The following is a 12,500-nucleotide window of genomic DNA, read 5'->3' on the forward strand; positions in this document are numbered from 1 at the left end:
GCTGGGACATCCTGTACAGTGGAAATGGAGTCTGCTAGCCAGGAGATTCTTCACAGCAGTAGCAGAGTCTGACCGGGCTGTGAGCCTGGACACTATACAGAGAGTTTTCTCCCTGCCCTCTGGGGAACTGTATATGCATTTTTGTATGCTGTGTTTGCTGTGGATTTGTAGTGCTGTGGAACTGTAAAGCATTACTGGGTTTAAGAAACGCCCAACATAAACATTATTATTCGGAAGTCGTTAATAACATTACTTTCTGTCTTCCTCACTAAAATACACACCCCCCACACAAATTCACATGCACTTTCACAAGAAGTCTCACACACACACACACACACCCTTGTACAGAACAACAGCCTCTGTGAGTGGAGCTACATAATGTAGTTACACACGAAGATATGATCTAACATCAGTTTCCTCGCTCATGTAATCTAATTGATAAAGACATTACAGACAGACTAGATGTGTGTGTCGTGTGTGGCGTGTGTCGTTCCAGCAGTGACTGAAATCCGAACAAACACAGAAACTGATTTATTAAAATGAACTGCACAGAACATGAAACGTGTTCCATCATCTGTTTTTCTGGCTTGGTTCCAATTTAATTTTGCACTATTGAAGCTGGAGCGAATACCGAACTCAGCACTGCGCCAATGTTCTGCCAGCAAAGTCTGCCAAAATTAGGCCTGTGTTTAGCTAACATCGCGCCATAAATCACACCAGTGTTTAACCAGCATCACACCAGTGTTTAACCAGCATCACACCAGTGCTTAACCAGCATCACACCAGTGCTTAACCAGCATCACACCAGTGCTTAACCAGCATCACACCAGTGCTTAACCAGCATCACACCAGTGCTTAACCAGCATCACACCAGTGTTTAAACAGCATCACACCAGTGTTTAACCAGCATCACACCAGTGCTTAACCAGCATCACACCAGTGCTTAACCAGCATCACACCAGTGTTTAACCAGCATCACACCAGTGTTTAACCAGCATCACACCAGTGTTTAACCAGCATCACACCAGTGCTTAACCAGCATCACACCAGTGCTTAACCAGCATCACACCAGTGCTTAACCAGCATCACACCAGTGTTTAACCAGCATCACACCAGTGCTTAACCAGCATCACACCAGTGCTTAACCAGCATCACACCAGTGCTTAACCAGCATCACACCAGTGTTTAACCAGCATCACACCAGTGTTTAACCAGCATCACACCAGTGCTTAACCAGCATCACACCAGTGCTTAACCAGCATCACACCAGTGTTTAACCAGCATCACACCAGTGTTTAACCAGCATCACACCAGTGTTTAACCAGCATCACACCAGTGCTTAACCAGCATCACACCAGTGCTTAACCAGCATCACACCAGTGTTTAACCAGCATCACACCAGTGTTTAACCAGCATCACACCAGTGCTTAACCAGCATCACACCAGTGCTTAACCAGCATCACACCAGTGTTTAACCAGCATCACACCAGTGTTTAAACAGCATCACACCAGTGTTTAACCAGCATCACACCAGTGCTTAACCAGCATCACACCAGTGTTTAACCAGCATCACACCAGTGTTTAACCAGCATCACACCAGTGTTTAAACAGCATCACACCAGTGTTTAACCAGCATCACACCAGTGCTTAACCAGCATCACACCAGTGCTTAACCAGCATCACACCAGTGTTTAACCAGCATCACACCAGTGTTTAACCAGCATCACACCAGTGTTTAAACAGCATCACACCAGTGTTTAACCAGCATCACACCAGTGCTTAACCAGCATCACACCAGTGCTTAACCAGCATCACACCAGTGTTTAACCAGCATCACACCAGTGTTTAACCAGCATCACACCAGTGTTTAAACAGCATCACACCAGTGTTTAACCAGCATCACACCAGTGCTTAACCAGCATCACACCAGTGTTTAACCAGCATCACACCAGTGTTTAACCAGCATCACACCAGTGTTTAAACAGCATCACACCAGTGTTTAACCAGCATCACACCAGTGCTTAACCAGCATCACACCAGTGCTTAACCAGCATCACACCAGTGCTTAACCAGCATCACACCAGTGTTTAACCAGCATCACACCAGTGTTTAACCAGCATCACACCAGTGTTTAACCAGCATCACACCAGTGTTTAACCAGCATCACACCAGTGCTTAACCAGCATCACACCAGTGTTTAACCAGCATCACACCAGTGTTTAACCAGCATCACACCAGTGTTTAACCAGCATCACACCAGTGTTTAACCAGCATTTAGTCTGTGTCAGTGTCTAACTAGTATTATGCCAGCATTTTGACAGTGTTTATCTACCATTGTGCCAATGTTTAAACAGCATTATTTGCCAACATCCTGCGAGTTATTCGAATGTATAGCTAGGATTGTGCTAGCATGATAAGTGTTGTTTTTGCATTTTCTCCAACACGGAGAGGCTACAGGCACAGCTTTGAGTGCCAGCACTGTAAAGAAAAGCACAGAACAAACATCCTCTTTTAAAATCATCACCATCATCACCATCTCTGTGCACTCATGGCTCATTTACCTGGATCTAGGTAGGTTCTGTGTGGGTAAACAGCCTCTGATAAACCCTGGAAACAAGCACACCTCTGTACTACTGCTCCTAAAGGACCTGACAGAGACCGCCTCCATCAGACCGCCATTCCCCAGTTTAGGCAAAACAAACACACACAAACTCAACTACTTCCCCCAAAACTCTAAACAGTCAGGCTGGGCAACACGTTAGCGGACGAGTATGTCCCAGATGTCCAAATCATTCTAGCGCCACCAGAAGGTTACAGGTGAAGGGGACCAGCTGGGAAGCATTCTGTCCCAGGGTCATCGCTATAAGTAAGAATGACGAACACTGACTAGCCAAATTCACTGTGATGCTGATGGAATTAAAAAATCCTTACGATGGCTGGAGGTGACGAGGAGAAAATCTGAAGGCACACTTTGTTCATCAAACCAGCTCACAAGTGAAGATAAAACAATGATTTACGATTTTACTGTATTTATGTTAATTAGCATTTATGCTGATGATGTACAGTGACTTCACAAGCAAAAACAAACCTACTGCCAAGATAAATGGTTTTAAATGATGTCACTAGAGTTACTGTGTATGTATGACTGTACCTTAGTGATTGGAGCCTCAATAGTCATAGAGTGAATTCGTGCCATAGAAGAGTATCTCCTGGTCTGCAGACTGGGGGCTAGAGAGAGAGAGAGAGAAAGAGAGAGAGAGAGAGAGAGAGAGAGAGAGAGAGAGAGAGAGAGAGAGAGAGAGAGAGAAGATTAAAATATACTAATGACTGCGACTTCCTTTTATGCATCACACAGATCCCAACAAGTCACTGCATCCCAAGGCAAAAAAATACCCTGTACCACACCAGATCACCACATTGGGCAGCATCTTTGATCTGAAGCTGGGTCTTTCCTTGGACTGGACTCAATTAGGGCTCAATTATAAACAAGCCTAACCTTCTAGATCCCAATTACACTAAAGCTGTGGACTCCAGAGCTTCTTCAGAAATGAATGGTATCAATAGTGAGTTTGTTCCTTCTTTGCAGCAGTAAGAGCCTCTAATCTTCTGGAAGGCTTTACACTAGATGTTGGAACATTGCTGCAAGGATTTGATAGAGCATTAGTGAGGATGTTGGATGGTCAGTTCTGGGTCACTCCAACTTATCTCCAGTTCCATCACTCCAGAGAACATAGTTCCACTGCTCCACTGCACAATGCTGTGGGGCTTTATACCTCTCTAGACCACACTGGGCACTGTAAGGAACGCAAAACACAGAAAATGTGAGTCCACTGGTGTGACTCTGGATGCCGCGAGTCCTCTGGTGTGACTCTGGATGCCGCGAGTCCACTGGTGTGACTCTGGATGCCGCGAGTCCTCTGGTGTGACTCTGGATGCCGCGAGTCCTCTGGTGTGACTCTGGATGCCGCGAGTCCACTGGTGTGACTCTGGATGCCGCGAGTCCACTGGTGTGACTCTGGATGCCGCGAGTCCACTGGTGTGACTCTGGATGCCGCGAGTCCACTGGTGTGACTCTGGATGCCGCGAGTCCACTGATGTGACTCTGGATGCCGCGAGTCCACTGGTGTGACTCTGCATGCCGCGAGTCCACTGGTGTGACTCTGCATGCCGCGAGTCCACTGGTGTGACTCTGCATGCCGCGAGTCCACTGGTGTGACTCTGGATGCCGCGAGTCCTCTGGTGTGACTCTGGATGCCGCGAGTCCACTGGTGTGACTCTGCATGCCGCGAGTCCACTGGTGTGACTCTGCATGCCGCGAGTCCACTGGTGTGACTCTGCATGCCGCGAGTCCACTGGTGTGACTCTGCATGCCGCGAGTCCTCTGGTGTGACTCTGGATACCAAGAGTCCTCTGGTGTAACCTTGGATGCCGCGATTCCACTGGTGTGACTCTGGATGCCGCGAGTCCTCTTGTGTGACTCTGGATGCCGCGATTCCACTGGTGTGACTCTGGATGCCGCGAGTCCTCTGATAATGTGAGTCCACTGGTGTGTTTCTGGAAGCTGTGAGTCCTCTTGTGTGACTCTGGATGCTGTGAGTCCTCTTGTGTGACTCTGGATGCTGTGAGTCCTCTTGTGTGACTCTGGATGCTGTGAGTCCACTGGTGTGACTCTGGATGCTGTGAGTCCTCTTGTGTGACTCTGGATGCTGTGAGTCCTCTGGCGTGACTCTGGATGCCTCTTATGTGACTCTGGTGTGACTGGATGCCGCGAGTCCTCTTGTGTGACTCTGGATGCCGCGAGTCCTCTGGTGTGACTCGGATTACCGTGATTTTGTATGAAGAATGTTTTTTCTAAAGATGTTTCGACCAAAGATGCCATTAAGTGTTGATGGCGCTGATAATTTTATACTGTTTTAGTTGTTAACACTAAAAATACACTTATTCGTCTGTGTCTTTACATTAAGGTAGCACTCCACACACATTACACTGTTAACAACGCAGTAAATCAAGAAATAAGAAACAGTCAAGACAGAAAGTGAGAGACAGCATGAGAGACAGTGGGTGGGAGACAGAGAGAGACTAAAGAGAGAGGGCAAGAAGGATAAAAAGGGAGAGAGAAAGACAAAAGAGAGAGGGTGAGAGGGAGAGAGAGGAAGAGGGAGAGAGAGAGAGAGAGAGAGAGAGAGAGAGAGAGAGCGAGGTAGACAGAGAGAGGGGGGGTGGGGGAGGCTGGTCTTTAAATAGCCACTCTGTCTGCGTCAGAGTGCGCTGAGGCAGTGAGGGTGCTGATGTCATCACCGCTCATAACATCACTGAGAGACCCCCCCCCACATATGTGTGTGTGGGACTATATACACTCACTCACACCCTTTCATGCGATTCTCACTATGATTAACATCCCTCCTCACTCATAGACATGGGGCTTGTTTCTGCACAATGTCAGGCCATATATATATACGGTACATACATAATGCATGTTTTGCATTATTTGCATTATATATGTAAACCCATATAAACCGCCAGCCATGTCATTAAGTCCACCTCCTTTCGTCTCACGGAGCAGGTACTATGTGGACGGTGGGTCATTCTCAGCACTGCAGTGACACTGACGTGGTGGTGTGTTAGACTGTTGTGCTGAGAATGACCCACCACCCAAACACTACCTGCTCTGTGAGGGTCCATGGGGGTCCTGACCACGGAAGAACAGGGTAACGAAGTATCAGAGAAACAGATGGACTACAGAGTGAAACTATACGGTCAGTGGAGCTGGACAGTGCAGATACAGGGTGGGTGTATTTAATGAAGTGGCCGGTCGGTGTGTGTATTACACCCACACGTGTTTTAGATGTAAATATCTTCATGTATCAAGTAATTATCCATAATCTAATAACCCTAATCCTAACCTCAGCAACCAAGAAGAAAAGGTGTTCTTTCAGTTTTAAAAGAAGCTTTCAAAGCCCTCCCGGAAGTCAGGATCATAAGTTAGCTTTGGTTTTTTTTTTTTGGGCTTCCTACAAACTGAAGCTATTTTAGTCCTAGAAACGTACAACAAACCACAAGCACACACACTCTCACCGTCGCTGCTGCGTGAGCTGATCGACCTGACGTCCACAGACTCTTTCCTCCGGTCCTTATGACGTAGGGAATTGCAATCTGGGAAAAGAGGCAGAATGGACAATGAGTGTACACGAACCCGCTCACATCTGCGTCAGTTAACCAGCCTCTTTCTTCATTATGCTGTGAAGGTGCAGCAGCACTGAACAGCCCGAGAGCCTTAGATTCACTGTGATTATGTTGATAAGTGAAGCTGTGTGCATGTAAATGTGTGCGAGTTTCACTGAGTACTCAAACGCTTTATTTCCAAAAGTATTCGGTCGCCCGTCTTCACACACATATGAACTTGAGTGACATCCCATTCTTACTCCATAGGGTTTGATATGATGTCGGCCCACCCTTTGCAGCTATAACAGCTTCAGCTCTTCTGGGAAGGCTTTCCACAAGGGTTAGGAGTGTGTTTATGGGAATTTTTGACCTTTCTTCCAGAAGCTCATCTGTGAGGTCAGACGCTGATGTTGGACGAGAAGGCCTGGCTCACAGTCTCCGCTCTAATTCATCCCAAAGGTGTTCTATGGGGTTGAGGTCAGGACTCTGTGCAGGCCAGTCAAGTTCTTCCACACCAAACTGGCTCATCCACGTCTTTATGGACCTGCTTTGTGCACTGGTGTGCAGTCATGTTGGAGCAGGAAGGGGCCATCCCCAAACTGTTCCCACAAAGTTGGGAGCGTGAAATTGTCCAGAATCTCTTGGTGCTGAAGCTTTAAGAGCTCCTTTCACTGGAACTAAGGGGCCGAGCCCAACTCCTGAAAAACACCCCCACACCATGATCCCCCCTCCACCAAACTTTACATTCAGCACAATGCAGTCAGACAAGTACCGTCTCCTGGCAACCGCCAAACCCAGACTCGTCCATCGGATTTCCAGACGGAGAAGCGTGATTGGTCACTCCAGAGAACTCGTCTCCACTGCTCTAGAGTCCAGTGGCGGCGCTTTACTCCACTGCATTCCACGCTCTGCATTGCACTTGGTGATGTAAGGCTTGGATGCAGCTGCTCGGCCATGGAAACCCATTCCATGAAGCTCTCTACGCTGTTCTTGAGCTGATCTGAAGGCCACGTGAAGTTTGGAGGCCTGTAGTGATGGACTCTGCAGAAAGTCGGTGACCTCTGCGCACTATGCCCCTCAGCATCCGCTGACCGCTCTGTCATTTTACGTGGCCGACCACTTCGTGGCTGAGCTGCTGTCGTTCCCAATCGCTTCCACTGTGTTATAATCCCACTGACAGTGGACTGTGGAATATTTAGTAGTGAGGAAATTTCACGACTGGACTTGCTGCACAGGTGGCGTCCGATCACGGCACCACGCTGGAATTCACTGAGCTCCTGAGAGCGACCCATTCTTTCACTAATGTCTGTAGAAGCAGTCTGCAGGCCGAGGGGCTCGGCTTTATACACCTGTGGCTGGAACACCTGAACTCAGTCATTTGGATGGGGGAGGGAATACTTTAGGAAATAGTGTATTTCCATTTGTGCACAACTGTGTGTGTGTGTGTGTGTGTGTGTGTGTGTCTGCTCTTATAGATGAAATTACAGGAAGAGCCTTCATACATTTCCTTTCAGCAGCGAATAACAAGCAGACAGGCCTAGTTCTCACTTCTAAAGACAGTAACTCTTATTTTCACAGAACTAATAATCACTACAAACTGTTTAGATCAGGGGGTCGAACTTAACCCCTTTCATTCTACATGAAACTAACAAGCTTCAGATAGTTTTTTTTTAAAAATGTCCATTTGCTTGAACTGGACATGGGGCGTGTTCTTGTGTAACCAGTGGAGATTGTTGCTGGTGGGAGGGGGTCAACATGCATACCATGTTGCAGTGCATGCTGGAGACTGCAGTGCAATCTATGGTTAATAAGAATAGAAAATGAAAATCATTTCATGGGCTGAATAGGACCGTGTCATAGGCCTGACTCGGCCCGCGGGCCTTGTGTTTGACACGTGTGGTGTAGAAAATAAAGAGAGTGAGCGTCCTGTGATGGAGTGACATAACAGAAGTGACTGATGAGGCGAGACTGAAGGATAAATGTGCCTTTGTTGCCACATTTTAAGTCAAAACAACATTAATACTGATCTGGACAAACTGAGCTGAACCTGATATTGGGTCAGTTTTATGGCTCAGTCTTACATTTACATTAAACATCTTACATTTACAGCATTTGGCTGACGCTCTTATCCAGAGCGACTTACAATTTGATCATTTTACACAGGGAGGCCAAGGTGGTGTTAGGAGTCTTGCCCAAGGACCCTCATTGGTATAGTGTAGGGTGCTTGCCCTGGTGGGGGATTGAACCCCAGTCTACAGTGTAGAAGGCAGAGGTGTTAACCACTACACTAACCAACCACCTCAGTCTGATCTGGTCCGACTCTGAAGATCAGACACGTCTGGCGAATGGTGTTGGGTTCATTTCTGGCTGATTCCAGGTTGTTCAGCTGTTCTTCTGTCACAGCTGCCGACTGAAAAGCTGCTCAGTGGAGACGACAGTTTGGGAATTTAGCGTCGCCTCGTCTTCAGAGTCGGACCAAATCGGCTGTCGGTCAGATGTGGTCTTAACAGTGTCCGTTTTCTGTTTGTGGCAAAGTGAGAAGTGAAAACGTTCAGACGGCTCGAGCGTCTCCTACAGCTGTCAGAGTTGTTGCTTAGCAACAGCATCTCAGTGGAGTGACACAGCGTTTTGAATAAACTCGTGATGTTGTGGTGAAATAACAGCACCGTTAGACGCCTCTCAACCAATCAGCTCGCGGGGCCAGAACTGAATGTTGTATAAAGATGTACAAATCAGTCAGGCAGTCAGTAACTCTAAGAAACACTACTGCAGGCTGGCTGGCTGAGCGGTCCAGTGAAAAGTGTGATAAACTGCACATATTTAACCAGGACAGTTACTCAGAACCACAGATGCACACTGGAACACAACTCATTCAGATTTTAACAGGCTGTTGTCCCAGGATGCTCTGCAACCATCTGTGCAGATGTACTAAGACATGCTCTCTCTCTCTCTCTCTGTCTCTCTCCCTCTCTCTCTCTGTCTCTCTCCCTCTCTCTCTCTGTCTCTCTCCCTCTCTCTCTCTGTCTCTCTCCCTCTCTCTCTCTGTCTCTCTCTCTCTCTCTCTCTCTGTCTCTCTCTCTCTCTGTCTCTCTCTCTCTCTCTGTCTCTCTCTCTCTGTCTCTCTCTCTCTGTCTCTCTCTCTCTCTCTCTCTCTCTCTCTCTGTCTCTCTCTCTCTCTCTGTCTCTCTCTCTCTGTCTCTCTCTCTCTGTCTCTCTCTCTCTCTGTCTCTCTCTCTCTCTGTCTCTCTCTCTCTCTCTCTCTGTCTCTCTCTCTCTGTCTCCCTCTGTCTCTCTCTCTCTCTCTCTGTCTCTCTCTCTCTCTCTCTCTCTCTCTCTCTCTCTCTCTCTCTGTCTCTCTCTCTCTCTCTCTCTGTCTCTCTCTCTCTCTCTCTCTCTGTCTCTCTCTCTCTCTCTCTGTCTCTCTCTCTCTGTCTCTGTCTCTCTCTCTCTCTCTCTCTGTCTCTCTCTCTCTCTGTCTCTCTCTCTCTCCGTCTCTCTCTCTCTCTGTCTCTCTCTCTCTCTCTCTCACTGCCTTCTGCTGTCTGTCTTCATATACTTCTTCTGCATTAGCACTCAAAAGTTTGGAATCACCGTTTTCAATTACGAAAACAACAAAACAAATCCAGGACGATGCAGTAAAAGATTCCAAAGCGACTGAGAAACCTGTGGATCATCATAACGTCATTCATTTCCAGAGCAGCTCGTATTTGAAACAAGGTGTTCAAATCTAAAGGCAGATAACTTACAACTACAAAATACAACTACATTGTATTTCTATCATTTAATGACATAAAATACTAAATGAAACATAATGAAACACCGTCTGGTGTTCAGCTTCCACTAAACAGTTAGAGCTCTCCACTGTAATAAATTAGTATTAGTGTTGTCAAACTTAATGCATTAATAATGGGGGAGGTTAGAGCAAATAAAACAAATGCAATTAATCACCATTAGCTACACAAGCCACTGAGATGAACCATTATTACTTATTTGAGTCGTTTGACTGCTGTAGTTATTATTGATTAAAATAACAGTGCTTACTAATAAATTCAAGACTGTGTGTTCAGTAATAAGGCAGTATGACAGCTATGTTTACATTTGGTGAAGTATTTCATTTTTCCCCTTTATACAGTTTATATAAGCATATGAGTTTTATTGCTTCTCATCTTCCCTGTTATAGAATTTTCTCTGTTTCCTTGGACCAAGTTAAGGAGCGTCTAATAGAGTATAAAGGCCGAGACGAGAGCTCATGTCAACAGTGTGTGCTGGTCATTCTCTAGTCCTTCATCAGTGGTCACAGGACGCTGTTGGCTGGATGATTTTGGGACACAGAGTCATGTAAAAAGTGTCGAGCGTGTACAGAACAGTGTACTACAGTAAACAGATGATAAGGCTAGCTGTGTAATATCTGGACTTTCTCTTAAATTTGACCACACCAGCTGGTGTTTGTCAGCGCTGGTACCTGACTGTGCGTTTTCCCCGCAGCATCTCTCGTCTCTACTGATCTTGTGGACCTGCAAACAAGCACAACAAATCAGGTGAACCCCTTTAGCAGCCGTCTCTGCGTATTGATCTGCTCTTCTTCAACAGCGTGATTTGTCAGTGCTGTTGCACTTATTTTGATATATAAACGAGATCTAACACGGTTAAAGATTCAGAGACTTCGCTTTACAAGCCATCACTCTGAACACGAATTACGGAGCGTTTGTAGCTGCTATGCAAACAATTAAGCTTCACAACAAGGTCTGTAATCGGCTAAGAGTATTAAACAGCAGTGGAGAGGAGCTCACAGACTGGAGCTCAGGGTGATTCACAAAGATTCATCTGATGTCAAAGCTTCATATCTGTACAACCGTGAGGCGCCGAGGAACCAACCACAATCCAACTGTAAGAGGGGGTCATAGAGCTGAGAGTCTTCAGTCTGAGAGGAGCTGAGACCCCTGAGCAGAACGTTCTGCGTTCTCCACGTCAATGGAGAGTGAATCCGTCAGAACTGAGCAGCGGGATTTTCATCAGCAGTGAAGCTCCAGCAGCTCAGAGCGTTCGGCGCTGGTTCCACAGCACTGGATGATCTCCGAAATCCCACTGAAAGAGCCGTGAGAGCAGCGACGCCCGACACGCTCAGTCCAGTCTGGGATGAGTTTGACTGTGGTGTTGATGTCGTCTGTACAGCTGGAGGAGCTTCAGACTGAGACCTTGTAGAACTACATAATAAACTTTATGCTCATTTAAACCGTTTACAGTTTAAAATAAATCATTTTGAGATCAGATGAATTTGTAAAATAAAAAACGCCCTGTATTTGTAAAAGTTTTCATGCAGCTACACCATGAATCATCAGTGGTCTCTTTTCTTTGATTGGCTTGGCATAAGGTTTCTCGAAATCACCAAACATTGTGCTAACGTTGTATTGCAGTGAATGTAATGGGTTTCATTTTCAGTGCAGAGCAACTGACCGACTGGCGTTCACTGGAATATTATCAACACAAATGGACAGCTATCTGGCGGTCAGTGCCAGAGACTTCTCTGGAGGCTTCCGCCCATTTAGTGGAGAGTGAAACAATCAGCACCAAGGAAAATGGGTCAGTGTCCACCTTGAACGCCAAGCATGGAAAATTGTCGTAAGGCTGAAACTTGTTGTGAGCAGAATTTCACACAGCAACTAATATTGCAGGAAAGCTTTAAAGCTACCCTAAGAGAAGTCTGAAATCCAGCAGCCCCCACAGCATGGAAGCAACTCTGAGTTCTCCTGACTCGCCTCTAATGGTCTCGACTTCAGCGCTACTCAAAACGATGGAGACGCAGATGCAGACGCAGATGTTTTCTCCATCATCTATCTGAGTGACGCAAAGCCTCACCTGTCTGTTGCTGTCACAGTGAGGCCTCTTGATGGCCACGAAGTGGCGGATCTTCCTGTGAGGGTCAGAAAAGAGTGGGTGATGAGTTGCGGGTTAATTTCATTCAGAGCCAGTGTGAAGCTGAAGCTCACAGAGAGAGAGGACTCACCCTCCCTGGCCAATAACAGGGGTGATTTTGACATGTTGCTGGATGCTGTCGCCTGATTTCCTCCTGGCGTAATAAATGCCCTGCCACTCCTACAAACTCAGACCAAACAACAGGAGTGATTTTTCACTCTCCACACCAAACATCAGACAAACACCCAGCCGATGTTGCTATTTCTCAAATATCTAACACACTGAATAAGTTACGCTACACTCTTAATACACATGGTTCTTCAAGGGCTCGTTAGAGTGTGTGTATAGTGTGTGTGTGTGTGTGTGTATATATACACTTTTAATGGAAGTGAATGGAGCCCGAGTCATTTTGGGCCGCTTGTTTC

At 46.6% G+C, this 12,500-nt stretch overlaps 1 protein-coding gene across 2 annotated transcripts in view; it reads right to left on the reverse strand.

Annotated features, from left to right (window-relative positions):
• Positions 1–12,500, reverse strand: part of pde8b (phosphodiesterase 8B) — a 74,093-nt gene that overhangs the window by 32,294 nt on the left and 29,299 nt on the right. For both annotated transcript variants that reach the window (XM_037546284.1, XM_037546285.1), the window contains exons 9-13: positions 12,167–12,255; positions 12,019–12,073; positions 10,625–10,676; positions 6,076–6,153; positions 3,152–3,228 (exon numbers count right to left, since the gene is read on the reverse strand). In XM_037546284.1, the coding sequence (XP_037402181.1) occupies positions 3,152–3,228; positions 6,076–6,153; positions 10,625–10,676; positions 12,019–12,073; positions 12,167–12,255 (351 nt within the window). The remainder of the gene's footprint in view (positions 1–3,151; positions 3,229–6,075; positions 6,154–10,624; positions 10,677–12,018; positions 12,074–12,166; positions 12,256–12,500) is intronic.

The sequence above is a fragment of the Pygocentrus nattereri genome, chromosome 16, assembly GCF_015220715.1.
Source record: "Pygocentrus nattereri isolate fPygNat1 chromosome 16, fPygNat1.pri, whole genome shotgun sequence".
In the NCBI taxonomy this organism is placed as follows: Eukaryota; Metazoa; Chordata; class Actinopteri; order Characiformes; family Serrasalmidae; genus Pygocentrus; species Pygocentrus nattereri.